Below are 18,891 nucleotides of genomic sequence, written 5' to 3' on the forward strand. Positions count from 1 at the left end.
TCTCCTCGATATTTCGTTTATATTATGATGTGTAAGAATATATACAGGGAAAAGTGAATTTACGATTATTTTTACGATTTTTTCTATTTTTTTTATTCGTTTTTCTTCTTCTTCTTCTTCTTTTCTTTCTTTCTTTTTTTCTTTTTTTTTTAATAGACGATTTGAAACAAGAGGTGGTTACGAATCACTGAAAAGTCGATAAACTTTCAGCGTGAATAAGCCAGGATAAAATTTTTGATCGCAAATGGTTACTCTTTCTATCTCTGGGAAAAGCTTTTCGGGGCGTACCGATCTCATCTCCACGATCTTTTCTCTTAAAGCTGATTTTCATTCACGGAGACCAGCTACTATGAAAGCTTTATCATCGGCACGGATCTATAGTAACTCCTCAATTTTTCAGCCTACTATCCTTTAAACCCTTCGTGGCAATTTTTCCAATAGATCGTCCGATATGAATTTCGATTTTCTTTTCTTCCTTTCCTTTTTTTCTTCTCTTCCTTTTCTTTTCCTTTTTTATTTTTTCTATTTCTCTTTTTTTCAACGTCAATTCACGTGGAACGAAGAAGAAAAATATATTCGATAAGATCAGAGAGTCGGCTTTCCTTCCTATTAACTCGAAAATTGTAGCTTAACCGTCGAAATCTATCAGCTTAATCGATATTTTCTAACGGAGGGAAGACGCGAGAGATCGGTTTTTTTAAAAATGACGTAGATCCTCGTTCAACATCTTCTTAAGTTATTTAACAAATCTATCCCTTCTTTCTAGATAACTAAAAAATACATAGAAATTGAAGGAGTTATATTTCACGATTAAGATCCTTTCTTAAAAAAGAAAAAACAACTTTACGTACAATAATTCAATGATAATTAATTACTTTCACTTCGTTCGATAACCCCTTTATAAAAAAATCTCCCTTTTACAAAATCACTTGGAAAAAAATAAAAACCCTTTCTCCGTTCTTACATCTGTAAATGGGAGGAGAGAGAGAATGTTACACGGCAAAAATTAGACGCGTTTAACGCTCATAGATATCCAAGTTGCATCCGCTTTGCCGTGTTAGCATCGGTGATAGCCGGAAAGAGGTCAGGTCCGACGACGACGACGACGACGACGACGACGTGGAACTCGGTGCACCAGGTTAGAGCTGTTCGAGATATCGAACGGCGATGCCAAAGAGGTTGAACCCTCCCTCTCTCTCCCCCCCCCCCCCCGTCACCTAAGTTTACGATCGTACCGGGGGCTTAGCCTATAGCCAGGGTAGCGCGCAGGCTACGGGTGTAAACGCGCGACCACGGTAAACCACGGCCTGTAATTGCCTCGTTCGGGGATAGGAAGGTTCTTAGGAACGTTGGAACGTTCCGTTAAGAACTTACCTTAGAGAGGGGGAAGGGGAACGTAGAAACGTTCCCTTCGTTTCTGAAAGCTCGGCATTATCTCTTTATTGCCCCCTCCCCTCCCCTCCACGCCTCCCTCGAACGTTATTCTAGGTATTCTCGGAATGTCGCAACCCCCTCCCCCTCCCCTGCCGACTTATCGGTTCGCTTTAAAAAAAAAAAAGAAAAATTTTCTTCCCGCTACATCGATTTTTCTTTCGCTGCATTCCGTGTCCATGAAATTATTATTGTTCTTTATTTTTTTTATCTCTTTCTTTCTTTCTTTCTTTTTTTTTTTTTTACGAGGCAGGTCTCGAGCCGCGAACGAAGAACAACGAGCTTTCGGAAACGAAAACGACGATCGATGTCGAAACCTGAACGAGCGAGTGTCAAACCCTCGTTCGTTTCGCGGCACGTTAAATGTGTTAAGGGGCCGTTCTCTCTTTCGTTATTTCGCCTCTTTCGTTTAACGTACACTCGATGGGATTATATAACAGGGACGAATAACGGTGTTAATTAATTGAACGAGTGATATCGAGCGTTAAAAAGAGAAAGAAGTCCTTGGGTTCTTATTATAGTCCTTGATTCTGCAACTTTTGAACTCGATTCTATATTCTATTTTTTTTTTTCTTTTTTTTTGTGAAACGATATTGTAGATGCATGCGTTTCCATTAAGGTTCGTTATGTTATATTCTCTGGAAAATTATTATTTTTTTTTTTTTTTTTGATTAATCATTATTCATCGTAAATATCGTAAAACGTTGGGTTACTTTTTCTAGAAGTAAAGTAAATATTTGTATTTTTAAAAGAGATACGAATTACAATTGAATATTTGGTAATGCATGAATTTTCTTTTTTTTTTTTTTCTCTCTCTACAAACACGTTTTAATGTATCGAAAGCATCGAATGTGTATCAGACGTTTTGCATTAGATAGAGAGACAATTTGAATCGCAAGAATATCAAAACATTGAATATTTCCTTATATATAAAGGAAATCGACGATTGTTTGTTAAACTACTTTTTCCTTTGATTTTCTCAGAAATATAAAACGAAAAGCTCTTAACGATATATTTTCCTTACATTGTCAAAATTATTCGAAATTTCACGATTAATATACATCACTTAAATTAAGTACCAATATTTTCACTGAATAACGAACTAGACTGCGGATGTTCGATACAAAAAATATATCATATTTTTGTATATGTCAAACCATATTATATTCCTGTGTGCTTTGAAGCTACTTCAACGTTTCATACATAAAAAAACGTAAGAAATTGTAAAAAAAAAAAATCTAAAAACTCATTCGGAATATGAAGGAAATCGTACCATTGAATTCCTTTTTTGTTTTATCCCGATATCTCGATCGGTTGCCGAGATACGAGCATTCAAATGTTTAGCGAAGATTACGAATGGCCCCGCAACCCAGTGACCTATATTTATCTCTTGGAAATGCGTAGTACTTGCAAGAATCGTGTCCGTCGCTTGTTCGCAACTCGAGATAGATGGACGGGGAGACGGGACGAGCGAGCGAGAGGTCCGAGTAAGCGACCGAGGCCGAGGATGGTAAACGAATAAAAATTACCCTTTCCATTGCGCGACGATATCTCGGCAACCGGAAGTCGTATCGGGATAATTCAAAAAGCGTTTCAAAGAGAAATGTTCCGCGCTTCCAACGATCTTTGATTCGTCGCTAAAAACTTATTATCTTCCAAGTTATAGCGATTCAAAGTTTTCCTTGTTTTTAATAGGATTTCGATTAAGTTTGAAGGCAAGTTTTACGCGATAGATACGTTTGTTTGTTCGGAAGAGATATATTCGCGTATGGCGAACTTGTTGATGCTTTGTGTTTACGTTATTTACGTAAAATATATACGGAATGTTTGAACGATGAAAATCCGCAGTCCAGTAACAACGGAATCGACTCTTTAACGAAGATAATGCTATAACGTGATTTTGATTCGATTTATGGACGACGATGTTAATAATATTTTTTTCACCAGCTTTGAGATTAAAACGTTTTTGCAACTACGTATAACGACATCTCTCTTTATAATTTTGTACATACCTACTTTATTTGCAATTTTACAATTAATTTCCGCGTCGAGGCAAAGTTGAACCTGGCAAACTTTGCAGCTAATTAGACTTAAGTGTAACTTTGATGTAAATTCGTGAAGCTAGTGAACTTTAGATTACAAATTTGACAGTGTTAACGATCTTATTAATGTATCGACACCAACGAGATTCTACTGTACCCCTGCTGTTAGCCTGCTACGCTCAAATATATTTTAAAAAAAGTGTTAAAAAAGCTTATATATATATATATTAACAACGGATAACGTATAGCTAGAATGAAATTTCGTACGACGAAATTTCACCGTAATTTTCCAGCATTTTTTTCACACGACAAATGAAGTAAATTTAATAATGGATCAACGTTAAACCTATCCTTTCTCTTTTCTCTCTTTGCAGCAAACGCGAAACCATTGACTTTCGACGAAGTGTACAATCAAAGTAGTCCGACCAACTGCACGGTGTACTGCGGCGGACTCACCAATGGTCTAACGGAAGAGCTAATGCAAAAAACCTTTTCGCCTTTCGGATCCATCCAAGAGATTCGCGTGTTCAAGGACAAGGGTTACGCTTTTATCAGGTAAATTTTATCTCTTCAACCCCCTAACTCTTCTCGATAAATATATACGATAAATTAAAAAAAAAAGAAAGAAATTAACGTTGTAACTTATATATATAAACGGAGACGGACGCATCGCTCGTTCCATCGAAACTTATTATTATTTTCAAAAAGTTTCTACGATCTCTCTCGATTCTTCGCGTCCCTCAAGACCGCGCGCCGCGCTGTTGTTGAAATGTCGTGGTGATATACGTTACGTGTAATATCTCTCGGAGATGTCAGTGCGACAACAAGTCCCTAAGGTGAAGGTAGCGCTGAAGTGGCAGTCAGGGATCATCGTGCGAAAGAAAGGTGAGCAAAACGGAGGAAGGAGGGAGAGGGAGGTTAAGCTGATCGATAGAAAAAGTTCTCACGTACGAGAATGGCGAGTTTGAGATAATAAATTCTTCGCGCTAAAGCCGGATTATCTTTCAACGGGGAGGGGGGGAAGGGAACTTTCAGGTCTACAGCGGTAGTCCAAATAGGTGGACGAATTAAAGTTATCGTTAAATTTATTAAACGCGCGAGAAAGATATCACGTTTTTTCTTCTATTCGATGGATTCGATCTCTCGTGTTTTTTTCCTTTTGTTTTTCCCCCCTCCTTTTTTCTCCAAAAATTAAAAATCCCGAGTTAAAAAAAAAAAACGAGAACTCGACGAAAGAGACGTGTAGTTTAATTAACCGTGCTTAACTTCGGTTTAATAAAATTCTGGAACGTGGAAATTCGAGCCAAATGCTTCATTCCGCCAGACTTTGGTTGGCAAACGTTTAAAGTGGAAAAAGTGGAAGGGAAAAGGTGGAAGGGGGAGGACGCATCATGAAGTTTGAACCGAGAGCACATGATAACATCATGATGTCTTTAACCGAAACTTCTGGCATCTGACAGGGGATGCAATGATGCTTTCCGAAATTGATAGCTGATTTCGGAATACGGCCAAAATCACTTGCACATTCGATCGATATCGGCCGATATCGCTCGTACGTACATCCAATCGTGCACACACACATACACACACACACACATACGCATACACAAGCGTGATGTGGTCAGAGTGAAAATAACCATGAGTCCGCGATTTCTACCATCAACGGAAGATCCTATCTCCTTCCCTTCCGAGACAAATTGCTCGCGGTAAGATAAAAAAAAATTGATCATCTCGATTACTTTTAACATTCGATTCTCGCTCTCGTCTTCTCCCCCCTCCCCTATAATCCGATTCCTCTTCTTCTTCTTCTTCTTCTTCTCGTTTCTCATTCTCCGAGTTTTATTATTAATAGACGATACCTGGGGGGAGGAGGGGGTAAGCAATTCACCCGATAATTTATCTTACGATGTAATTCATCAAAATAATGATCACCGTAACAAAAAACCGTGCGATCACCATGCAACTCGCTTTCCATTAATTTACCGTAACGGGACGTCATTTATCCTTGGCAATTTTTCCCACTTTCTCACGCTTTGCGCCACGTAAATAGCGGTGTGTATATATATATATATGTATATGTACACAAAGAGCACACGGTACGCAATAATTGAATTCTATCGTCGCAAGAAGGAATACTTCTTCTCCGTTCGCTCTTTCTTTCGTTGCTACGACTACTATACACGCGCACACACATCTACGTTCGAAAGTTCACGTGCCGCTTCGATATCGCAATACGCGGTATTATATTGGCTTGGCAACTAAGTAATTGCGGATTTTTTTTAGAAAATCAAAGACAATTTTTTCATGGAACTAAATAACTTTATTCCGTAATGCGTTTGATCAATGACCTTTTGCCATCTTTCGGGCAGCATCATAATCCCACGTTCGTAAAACTTGTGGTTTTTATTAGCAAAAAACTGAATCAGGTACGATTTGATATCATCATTATTATTGAAATTTTTACCATTCGAGGAGTTTTGTAAAGATCGAAACAAAAAGTAATCGGATGGTGCAAGGTCAGGATTATATGGTGGATGTGGCAAAACATCCCAATCAAGCTCCAATAATTTTTGCCGAGTGACCAAAGATGTGTGTGGCCTTGCATCGTCATGATGGAATACAACACCTTTTCGATTTGTCAATTCGGGCCGCTTTTCTTCAACCGCATTGTTTAATTTCGTTAGTTGTTCGATGTAGACGACAGAATTGATCGTTCGATCGGGTGGTAAGAGTTCAAAATAGACAATTCCTTCGTAATCCCACCAAACTGATAACAAAACCTTCTTTCGACGAATATCAGCTTTCGATGTTGTTCGAGCTGGTTCACGTGGCCTGCTCCACCATCTTTTCCGCTTGATATTGTTGTAAACAACCCATTTTTCATCGCCAGTTATCGGTCGTTTTAAAAATGGATCATTTTCATTACGTTTCTTTAGCAAATGGCAGCTGTTAATGCGTTGCGTTAAATGCTTTTCTTTCAGTTCGTGAGGAACCCATGTATCGAGTTTTTGAACATAACCAAGTTGTTTTAAGTGGTTTTCAATGCATGTACGCGATACATGAAGTTTCTCTGCAATCTCACGAGTTGTACTGTGACGATCCGAATCGATTATTGCTTTGATTAGGTCGTCATCAACTTCAATTGAAATCCGCAATTACTTAGTTGCCAACCCAATACATCATCACGCGACATTAAACGTAATCCATTTTCGCGATTAGAATTAGAATTCAACGTGGCGATACTTTACGTTATACGATTGTAAAATAGAAAAAATACCATTCTCGAAGAATGAAGATGACGATGATATACTCTTCAGTAACGGAGGAGTATTCGTTGGATTCGAAATAACCAATGTTTGGGAAAACAGAGGGGAAGAATTTCTCCCATTCTGATCGACGCGCACGTGCCACCATATTTCCAAACTCCTTTCCTCTCGCTCCTTCCAGCAATCCTTGTTATCCCAGAATCTCTCTCGTCTGCCGCAGTTCCGTCACCCTGGACAATGTCCCTCGTTTCATCCCTCTAATTGCCCTTCCCTTCCCCTATTCTTCCATAGTCAGAAACTCGGGAAACGAATATCGTGGACTTGCCTCTGTATATAAGGCAGTATAAGGAGAGAGAAAGGAGGGAGAGGGTCTTTTATTCCCGATGAAAGGAAAGAATCTTATCTAGCGTTGGTTATCGGTTGGGCTTTAGACTAGGATGGTGAGAACGAGGCGATGGTGGAGAAGGGGTTGACGATGACCATCGTTCCCCTCTCGAAGAAAACGTGGACGGAGAATGAACTTTTGGACGGGAAAATTCTATTGTGCCCTCTCCTGGAGAGTGTTAAAAGTGACCTAATCTCTCGATAAACTCACGATGATTTTTCGTCGCTGCCAGCCAATGTCGTATTCGTCAATCCAGGATCCGTGGTGGTCTCGTGAGATGCTCGAGAATTGATCGAATTTTGTCGGGGAACGTGGTTGGAATGGGCAGCCAATGGGCTGATGTTACGTTTTAAAGTAACTGGATACGAGATACGAGAGCGTCGAAAGTGGTACACGATCGAATATATCTTTCTATTCTTCTTTTTCTTCCTTCGTTTTATATCTTACAACAATTATCGTTGCAATTGATATTTCAATTAAAGCAAAGTTGAATAGAGAGTTGCGTTACGACGAATTTAATTGATGAAAAATATTCTTATAATGTTTTAACGCGTAGAAAAGAAGGCGAGAACAATAATTATAATTCTCGTTCCTTACTTTTCAATGCGTTACAAATTCTATCGATAGCGATTTAAATTCAATCGCGAATGTTATAAAAACAATCTCGTGATAAAACCAATAATTTAAAATGTTCGGTGTGTATTAACAACGAAACTTATAACAACTCTCTCTATCTCTCTCTTTCTCACGTTTCTTTCGACTGTACATAATAAAATTATCAATCTAAACTGTTGTTTCGAACAACATTTTAAATACGTTGCATTACGGGACAAATTATCAACAAGAGAAATCAATTTACCTTGGATTTCATAATTGAACGTATTTCACAAAGCTGTTGTTGTCTGTCCCCGGCAGAAATTTTATATATCCGCGAAAACCGCGTCTCGAGGAACAATAAATCTTACGTCTCTTTGCTCAATTGCTCGCGTTTATAAAACGATTTCAAAGGCGCGTTTCCGCAATGCGAAAAAAAAAAAAGACGGTGCATTAAAAGAAATAATTTTTCAATCAGCTACCAACCTCTCAATTCTAAGTAAAGGAGCTCCTCTTTCCCTCCTTTTTTTTTTTTTAACTTTTATACGCGATGCGCGAAGAATAATAAACCGTGATTCAACTTTGTAACGAACGAGATTACAAATTACACTTTGTCGTGTAATTTCATCGGCCAACGATTATATATCCCATTGTATCCGTCTTTAAAATTATTAAAAAAAGAAAGAAAAGGAACACGCGAAGATTATTCCCCTCCAACTCATTTTCGCAATGAAAAAGCGCAAAGCTTCTCCCTCTTCTTCATTAACGAGCGAAGAATACGGAGGAACGTATTCGAATCGATGGGGGGGAGGGCAAGCATCCGTACGTAAGATTATCTTTATAACGCTTGTAAAAACGACGTGTTTATGCCCGACCACCACGACATGCATAACGGCATCCATTCCCCCCTTTCCTCTCTTTCACCAGCCGGTTTACACGCAGACGACATTTACGAGGACATACCCATCATCCTTTCTTCATCCCCCCTCCTTAATCTTGGACGAACGCCAAATGGCAAACCTTAACCTCGCTGTAATTGAAGGACTCGATAAATAATAATAAAGAAGAAGAGAGAGAGGTATTGGTAATGCGATCCTTCTCCAATCGATGCCTTTTTCTTTTCCTCTTTCTCGACTTTTCCTTCTCTTCCAAAAATAAATAAGACGAATAAATGAATGAATAATGAGAGCGAGGATAGAAAGAGAAACACACGAGTCGGTCGTTATCGACGGAACGATAATATCGCAATAGTGGGAGGGAGGGATTCGCGTGTTTGTTTCGCATGGCCGATACACTTTGAAACGCCGCTCCCGAAACTGTACGAGATTCAAAGTGACGGCGTACACTGCGAAACTACGATTTAAACATGGAATCTCTAGATCCGCGGGTATAATCTAGATTCGGAGGGATTCACAATTATCGTGGTTATTCGTGCGCGCGGTAAACTCGTATATAAATTAAACTGGAAGTGGCGGCGACCGTTTCGTTGAATCTGAACCGATAATAAGGTCCTATCCCGTGTAACTGGCGGAAAAAAGAAAGAAACGATCGATCTGTTATTTGTTGGGATCGAGCTGTTATTTGTTCCCCTCGCTACGTATCTGCAAATTCTTGTTCTCTCTGCATGGTGTATCGCGGTTGATAAAAAGGAAGAAGATGGACTCTCGTTTAATACATCTCGAGAATAATAATATCGAGGAGAGAGGTTGAAAATTATTGGTTGGCGAGGGGGAGGAAAGGAAAGAGAGAGATTCTAATCCGAGATTCGTGGTTGTATTTCAGGTTTTCTACCAAAGAATCGGCGACACACGCTATTGTGGCAGTTCACAACACCGACATCAATGGTCAAACGGTGAAGTGTAGCTGGGGGAAGGAGAGCGGGGATCCGAACAATGCTCAACAAACTGGACAGGTAAACGTTCGATCTTTTATCGAACCCCTCTCTGGGCACGGAGGGAAGAGGGAGAAAGCGATGGAATTGGGGATTAGAGAGGGAGGCTACGATTCTACTAAGATGGAATTTCCTTCCTAACCTTCCGTTCGATTCGATTCGATTCGGCTCGATTCGAGAAAATCGAACTTTGAAAATTTCGCGATGAAAGGGAAAAGAAGAAAGAAAGAAAAAAGGAAAGGCGCGAGAGTCGCGAGAATTTAAAAGAAGAGAAGGAGAAGGAAGAACTCTCTATCTCTTTCCGAGGGAAATTCACGCTCGAACTATGTTTTAACTTGTCGGTATGTGGCCAAGGATGGTAGCAATTAGCAGCGAGTCTACTTTGAACTAGAACTAGAATTCGGTTTGAATCAGGAATTGAGATATCTTGGCAAACGCGTTATCGTATAAGACTGCCTCGATCGAAGCGTATCCGCCTCGTAAGCGTTCTAATTGAAAACTGGATTAGACGAAAGCACGATTTTACAAGAGAGCAGAAACCGATTCCTACCCTTCTCTCTCTCTCTCCCTCTACACAACGCGCGTGTAGAAAGGAAAAGTAAAAAAAAAGAAAAACCAGTGCATTCTCGTTATCGAGAATAAATGGCGAGAGGCGACGGCTGCACGAGATATCGAGAGGAAAAGGAAATAGTTAGAGTATTCGATTGCCAGTTCGATCCGGGCTTTGCCGGATTCGTCGATCGAGAGGCTGGGCCGGTACTGGCAAGTACGTGGAAGAGTAAAAACGGAAGGAGGAAGGGGGGAATCGGGCAAGATTCCGGTCTATTCACGGGGCTCGCTCCAAAGTGTGTCTGTCGGGTCTCTTAGCAATTAGCGCCGGTAGGACGAGTAAGTACGTCCGATCTATGGGAACGCCAGCCCAACTACGCCCTCCCTCCTCCGCCCAGTACTTCCGTCCGTCCATCCATCCACTGTTACCCGGCCCGTGACATCGCTCTAATTGATCCCTATTCCCATAACGCGCTTCTCCCACGAGGATATCGCATTACTACGTACCTCATTCCGTGCCCTTACTCCACGCAGCATTCGATCTTCTTCTTAACCTCGCCGAATTAACCGACAGACACCGATTCGCTGGATATATATATATATATATTAATTGCGATCTCCAAATCCGATTTTTTAATACACGTTTGTTTCTGAAAAGAAACGAAACGTAATACAATCGTTCGATCGAACTCGTCGCCGATTTATAATATTTGTTTCTGAAAAGAAACGAAATATAATATAATCGAGGAAAAATTTTTCTCCTTAAGTTAAAGTAAAACGATGAGAAGAAGGATGATTTTTTAAAGCTAGCCGATATCGTTTTCCTTTCCTTTTCTTTTTTTTTTTAGCCTCCCTATTGACACGGTTAAGCGCGAAACGGTGGCCTTTTACTCTTTTCTATTTCATTGATCTTGGTGTGCTCTTCCAGGCGTTATCGTCGGCGACGTACCCATACTACGCGGCGGCAGCAGCTGCCGCCGCGGCGGCGGCAGGCGTCGCGGGTGTCGGAGGCGTCGGTGGCGTCGGCGGTGCCGGCCAGCTAGGATACTGGTACCCGCCCCAATCTTATCCGACGACAGCGACGCAGATGCAAGCCGGTGGTTTCCTTCAAGGGATGCAAGGATACACTTATGGCCAGTTCGCCGGGTATCAACAGGCGCAATACATGGGGTGAGAGCGCTCTAACTTTCAAAAATTAACTTCGAGTAGAACAATTTCGAACAAACTTGTTCGAAATAAATTTTTTTCTTCCCTTTCTCTTTTATTTAAAACCTAAGCTCTTTCGAATAAATAATATTTATACACGAATGGAATTAGAGGAGAAGTAAGGCAAGTTGATGCGTTGACGTTTAACCGTACGTATTTTGTTTCGTAAACCGAGAACGACTGGTGGATTAAGTATCCTGTCTCGTCGTTGATCTCGATCAATTAAGAGACCGATGAAACCGGTGAAACGAGTGTACGAAGCTCAGTAGGTCAAGTCGGTTCTTGCAACGTTAAAACGACGTCTGAACTTAATGCGGACCGCTAATGTTGATGACACAACACAGTAGTCTGTAAATGACCGATGAAAATTGCTCATTGGTATACATCGTTGAACCTCTCTCTCTCTTTTTCGTATCAGGACGTAGACGTAGAAAGTCAAGGAGAAAAATAATGGAGAAAAGTATTCGAGAAAAGTGGAGAAACAATAATGACGCGTTTTACAAGTAGGAAGTTAGGATATCGGAATAAGAGTTTTGGAGGAATGGCGGCCGATAAAAGCGGGGAATAAATTTAATTGAAAATTTGACGATATCGTAAAAATGGTAAATAGGGGGCCGGCTTTAAATCGTAACCTGTGAATGTGTACGGTATAGTAACAAAAGAGCACAAGTTTTAAGGATCACGTGGTATAAAGGCCAAGGTAATTTCTAGGATAGAATATCTTTGGACGGTTTTACGATCTATGAAATGACGCCCTTTAAAGTGGGCGCTACGAATGCTTCTCGAGTATTCTCAAGACTGTAAAAGGAAGGAAGGAAGGAAGGAACGGTACACGTTCGAAATAAACTAAAGCTCTCAATTGTGCGCATCGTGAACGGAGTGAAGGGTTGGTGGGACCCAACGTCGTTTTACACTCCTTACGGGATTTAAACAGCATCAAAGTCGAGGAAAACGTCAGACGTATATTATTTTTAAATATCTCCTGACATTTATTTCCCGACAAGTCGATCGAATTTGAATAAGACAAGATATAACGCCGAGATATATATTTGAAAATACAGAGAGAAAGAGAGAGAGAGAGAGAGAGGAAGAGATTCGCCGAATATCGAAGAAACTATTTTATTTATCCGGAAAAACAAGTATTCTTCCTTCCTTCCTTGCTCTTTTAAACGATATTGTTATCGATCGATTGAATTTCTTGTCTAATCGAACTTCAAATCGCATACATCAAACCGATTCTAAACGGGAAATTTGCACGCCCTTTCAAACGAATATTCGAATTTCCATTTCCACGCTCAACTTGCTATAGAGCAACCGCTAAATTTGTATATTTGTGTCATAAGTGAAATCATTTGCATACCCCCGGCTGTAATTATTACGTATTATGCGCGCGTCATGTAATATGAAAAATTTGAAATTTATTTGATAATATTTAATAAACGAAAATTGCGTTATATCGGTCAACGACTCTCTGGAAAATTTCCGTTTTTCCATCGATGTAAAAAAAAAAAGAAAAAATAAATAAAATGAAATAAAATAAAATGTTACGGTAACGTAACAATTTTATATATATATATATTTTTTTTTTTGAAATTTTAACTCGATCGAAGTCGGTACACACTGGTTTCCACTGTTAACACAGGCATCAAATCGAATTTGCGCATTTGCCGATCGAGCAATTTTTAGAGATTACGCGGCGAAGGGGTGCGCGCTTTCTGGCAAGGAGGAATATCTTTCAACGCTCTTACGATCCGTGAAATGGCACCCTTAAAGACCGTATCCGAGCAATGCTTTCCGAGCATTATCAGGATTGTAAACCAGTAATGTAACACATCCTAGATAACCTAAAGTTTTCAGTTGCGTGCATTCAGTTGTACAGAAAAGATTCGAGACCTTTATGCAACGATACATATATTCATGAATCTGGAACGTGCGATTTTACGTTTTAAACCGTTCCGTGTGGGAAATAAAACGCCTTCGTTACGACGCCCTTAAACGTTCTCGTAAAAAAAAAACGGGGGGAGAGGGGAACAAATTGTCGAATATTTTCGATCGATCGATTTCAATGGATGTTCCAATTTTCTTTTTTTAATTATTAAAAAGAATCTGTTATTTTCTGTCATTCAATTCAAAATTTGCGATACTATTACATTCGAATGAATCTATTTGTATTCATTTATAAAATAGGCGTTACTATAATTAAGAAAAATCTCGAGTTAAAGTATAAACGATTGGAACGATAATAAGACACGATAACAAAGTTCGATGCTTAACTTGTTTAATTTAAGAATAATTTCAACACTAATGAAATATAACCCGTTTTACTATTACGTCTTTCTTTTCTTATGTAATGGCGTGATAAAAATTTTCTACGTAAAAAAAAAAAACTTGTTGTAAACGCAGAATGGGAATGGGTGTCCACGCTGCTGGCACGGCGGCAGGTTGGGGCCAGGGATTACCCGGGGGACCACAGTTACCGCCACACCATGCCACGACGGTCACGGCACCCCCAGGGGTGCAAGCCGCACCCCCACCACCACCACCTCCGGCACAAATGATGGCCTACCCGATGCAACAGTTCCAGGTAACCATTATTTCCCTCTCTTTCTCTCTCTCTCTCTCTCTCTCTCTCTCTCTCTCTCTCTCTTTTTCCTATCCGTGCGCGTGCATACTTCGTCACCACTTCTCCGTCCCTTATTTACTCGTACATTACTTGGTGGAAAAGTTTGAAATCGTAAATATATCCCGTAACACGGGGATATTAAAGGAGGGATTGTTGAAAGTAAAATTTGGAAAGTTCGATTCGAGTGTGAAAAAGGGAAGGAAAAAATGTTTGGGGAGAATGAGAGAGGAAATGATGGCAAACTTTTAACAAGTAATGTATCGTAGAAAACTTAGAAAACTTTGTACTCCCCCGCTTTAGACGTTTCTTGCATCAATTTTTATCGTATTTTTGATCCACTCGTTCCGGAAAAACACCCGTCGATATTTATTCGTAGCATTGAAACGTGGTAAGCAGCATGGTAAATATTTTTGTTTCGCGTTATTATTTTGTTGCGACGATAACAATGTAAGAAACTTTTTGGAAACTTCCTCTCTACGTATGTAATTTTCGAGATAAATTAATAATCGCGATTCGGATAACGATATAAAGTGATGATCGTTTTTTCTTTTTTTTTTTAAATCGAATTCGATATAATTTCGAAACGAATGGATCAGAGAAGTTTCGTGAGATATCCAGTCTTGGCTTCTGTTGTACAAGATTTATTCGGACGATTGAACGATTGACTGCGAATTAATAATTTGTGTTATGAGTGGCCTCCCAAATATGGATTGTTTTTTGTTGTCTCGATTGAATGCAATGGACAAGATCTCTTCTGTGTCTCTCTCTATATATATAATTCATCCGTTTGGAATTTCATGTGTTATGTGACGAAACGCTACCACCTCTCTCCTGGCTACATATATGTACTTACATGAATTTCTTTAATCACTCATCCCTTGCTTGATCGGCCGTTGCTTAAATCGAAAGAAATTTTATTTTATCGAATATATTGAAAGATATAATTGCACGATCCTTGTGATAATTTTAATTCGATAAATCGATCGTTGTTTCATCTTGTGAAAAATTGTTACTTGTAAAAAATTGATCGATAAATCCTATAATATAACCTCGTATATATCTAATATTCGTGTTCCATTCGTATTCGCAACAATAATTATCGCAAGCCAATCATTGTACAATTAAACAGTTTATTGAAAGTAATCGTATTATGGATGGAAATTAATTTTACAACACTTTTAGATATAAGAAATTTATACCGTATTTTCTCTAATTTCAGTATGTATTTGAAGAGATAAGAGGGCCTAACGATACATATTCGAGATGAGGGAATACTAATGAAAAAGACTTATAAACCCTATCAAGATCCTGCATAAGAATCTTTCATCAGCAGTAAATATTTTTGGATTCTAGCATTCAAACATACAGTATGAAATTTTACGGAATCTTTCATCAGCAGCAAATACTTTTTTTTTCTTTTCTTTTTTCTTTTTTTTTTTTTTTTTTTATCATTTCAATTACTCGAAAAAGTTTTCTTTTAACGATAATTCTTCTCATAATTCTCTAAATAAAATTTACACTTGAAAGTATTTGTATTTAATTAAATAACGTATTATAACAGTTTCTTCATCGTTGCAAGCATGTTTTCCACGCAATGAGATGTGTTTCACGATCGTAAAAAAGAATCGGAAGCAACGAAACGACTCTTAAATAGAAACAAAAAATAAAATCTGCATTTTCTTCTCTCATTGATACGTTATTTTTTTTTCTTCTTTTTTTTATAAATATATATTAAGATTCGAATGATCGATGAATCGCTGCAAAGTATTCGGGAATTTCGATACACAGCATTTCGGCTTATTATTAATATTTGCATTAAAAAAATCGTTACTGTTATGAATTACTTTCAATATACTGTTTGCTCGATGCATATCGCGGGATCATACACGTATATCCATTATATCATACGTATATCCATGCACCACTCGAATTCACCATCATCTTCTTTGCTTGATGCTTAACGTGCACGTTGATGTTTCTTGGAATACGAAAGGCTGAAGTGAACACGCTTATTCGGCTTATGTTTTACCTTAAAATCGAGTATCTCGCTGAATCTTTTCGAAATTGTAAAAAAGAAAGAAAAAAAAAATAAGAGAAACGAAACGTAACAAATAATTTTCAATTTTGAAACGATGTAAGAGATCAATAATATTCGAGATATTATTCGACATTTCTTAATTATTAAACGATTCGACGACACGTAACGTTACGAATAAAAATTCATAAATCATATACATACATATATACACGATTAACATATTATATTTTTTCCAACAAATTGAAAATCAGTTATTAAACAGGAGAAAAAGAGAGAGATACTCGAGATCATTGGAAGGATTATTTTTATTTACATATTTCGATTCGCAGGCACAGTGATCGCTACCACTATCATCGCACGGCCTGGCTTATCCTTACTTTCAAATATCACTTTGCATCAAGGAAACTGCATCTACGACCTGGCTCAACCTCGAATTCGACCAGAAAAATGTCGCTGGAGAAAAAGTAATATGGGTATATCATCGTATTGCGTACGAAATTGCGTACGGATGGAAGAAACGCAAGAAAAAAAAAAAGAAAAAAAAAAAGCAAGCGAGAGAGCGAACGAAAAAAATCGTATCGTCGTTGATAATATTCCTATTGGAATCTATCCGAAATAATATAGTCCAAATAAATAATCGATTCCCACGAGGGTGTGTAGTCAATTGATCGTACAATTGAAAATAATCCGAGAATCCTGTTTTTTTACATCACACCGATAAAAAGAACAAAAGCAAACACGATATATAATATATATATATATATATATATATATATTTCCAATGAATTGCTCACACTTTTACAACATTGAAAGTAATTGAGGTTGAGTCACGGTAAAGGTAGATTCAGATCGACCAGTATCTTCGTATGTTGGAATGTGAACGATATGTGAGAGAGAGAGAGAGAGAAAGAAAGAAAGAATGTGAATGAGAGTGAGTGAGTGAGTGAGTGAGAGAGAGGAGTGAAAATAATAAAAATTTTTTTTAGAATTATTATTATTATTAAAAGGAAGGAATGAGGGTGAACGAGATGAGATGAGATGCGAGCGCGAATGAAAGAGAGGGAAGAGCGTGAAAGAGAGAAAGCTTGTCGAGATATATATTTCTATTATTTTTCTTGAAATTCGGACCAAGACTTAACCAGCGTTTGTGTGTTCAAATGGTAAAGTGTGTTCTTGGTTGCGGTCCAGCTAGCGGATGAGGACTGGCTGACGCCTAGCCTTCTAGTGTGATGGTAAGCAAGTACACCCCACCAACAGGAACAACTTCTACAGCAACAACAGTTACCACTACCACCACCACCACCACCACCATTATCACCACCACTACTACCACAACTACCAACAACAACAACAACAACAACAACAACAACAAAATTTCCGTCACCGTCGACGCCACCGCGACAGCAAAAGCAACAAAAATCATGCCGCTACCGGCTTGATCCACGTAACATAAAGCAAGTGAGCATCGATTGCCAGAAAAGAAAAGTTGATTAGTTAAATCGATCCGCTTTATTAAACAGGACGGAACAAAGTGAATGAGCGAAGGGGATGAATTCTTATCCATGCGAAAAATAAATGAATAAAAACATTTCTCAAAGTATATATATATATATATATATATGTACGTACATACACACATACACACACACACATATATATATATATACTTTTAAATGAGAAGAAAGAAAAAAAGAGGAAAGAATGAAAAAGGTAAGAATAATACTCGCAGAGTTTCCCCCGTCAAATTTTCACGTCCAATATATAATATAAACCGGCAATCTTTACGGGAAGGAAAAAAAAAAGAAAGAAAGGTTATTATATACCGTGAAGAAATCGGAGGTATCCCTCTCGTCCAGTTTCTAGGATAATGTAGCGTCTCTCTCGGCTTGAATTAATAGATAACCGTTGCCGTCACGGTAGTGTCAAAAGCTTCAGTAATGAAACACGAATTCCGGGATACGCGGACCACCATGTGATCATCATCAAAGACAGTTTGTAGCGTAAACAGCCGATATTTCGTGCGTTGTCCATCGTCCACAAAGGACATGATTACAGAAGAGTATGCGAACGAGTTGACGCACACGTTGAACAACCTCGTGATTTCCACTTTCCGCCATTTAATCGACGCTAAACTCCTTTATCTCGAGAGAAAGAGAGAGAGCGAGCGAGCGAAAGAAAGAGAATGCGAGAGTGAGAGAGAGAGAGAGAGATGTATGCGCGAGCGAGTGCGTGAGAGAGAGAAAGGAAGAAGAGAGATTGAAAAGCGACGGGAGATCGCCGTTTATTTATTGACCCGTAACCCGGATTCATTATTTTTGTAGTTTCGGCTTAACAAAGTGAAAATTAATAAATCGAGAACGAACAATATTGAAAAAAAGAGAACGCGTGTGCGAAACGCGTCGCTCGGAATCGCGAATAATCGGCGACCGACAAGTAATCGTGGTGTATAAATGATAAAAATATTGTTGAAGGGAGGAGATCGAATAATAAAACACACACACATACAGAAATACGAACACGAACACGAACACGAATACACACACATCGCGAAGATTATAACGTGAGGTAAAATATAAAAAACAAACAGGAAAAAAAAAAAGTTATTATATATAAACGAAATTCAAACAATTAGCTAGTTAGGTAGGTATGTTATAATAAAAAGTTACTCGAGGACGAATCGAAATTCGGCGGCAAGGCGGAAAACAGACCTTGAGAGGAAAAGATATATTATATAAAATAATAATAGTAATAATAATAATAATAATAATAATAATAATAAAATAATAATAATAATAATAATAATAATGAAATAATGAAATAATAAAATAATAATAATAATAATTCGACGATTCCGCTGTTCCTGAGC

At 38.5% G+C, this 18,891-nt stretch overlaps 1 protein-coding gene across 11 annotated transcripts in view; it reads left to right on the plus strand.

Moving 5' to 3' along the window:
• The window catches only part of LOC551623 (nucleolysin TIAR), a 465,359-nt gene extending 447,956 nt beyond the window's left edge, over positions 1-17,403 (plus strand). For 6 of the 11 annotated variants that reach the window (XR_003306246.1, XR_003306264.1, XR_003306265.1 and 3 more), the window contains 6 exons: positions 3,848-4,028; positions 9,501-9,630; positions 11,087-11,328; positions 13,768-13,948; positions 15,207-15,319; positions 17,192-17,325. Coding sequence is in view for 3 of the 11 variants with exons in the window: in XM_026445773.1 (XP_026301558.1) it covers positions 3,848-4,028; positions 9,501-9,630; positions 11,087-11,328; positions 13,768-13,948; positions 17,214-17,255 (776 nt within the window). In the remaining 8 variants the exon portion in view is untranslated. Of the gene's footprint in view, positions 1-3,847; positions 4,029-9,500; positions 9,631-11,086; positions 11,329-13,767; positions 13,949-15,206; positions 15,320-16,354; positions 16,927-17,191 lie in introns of those variants that run through there. The other 5 variants (XR_003306248.1, XR_003306247.1, XM_026445773.1 and 2 more) reach the window with 5 other exon arrangements.
• The last annotated feature ends 1,488 nt before the right edge of the window (positions 17,404-18,891 follow it).

This window comes from Apis mellifera, linkage group LG1 (assembly GCF_003254395.2).
Source record: "Apis mellifera strain DH4 linkage group LG1, Amel_HAv3.1, whole genome shotgun sequence".
Lineage (NCBI taxonomy): Eukaryota > Metazoa > Arthropoda > Insecta > Hymenoptera > Apidae > Apis > Apis mellifera.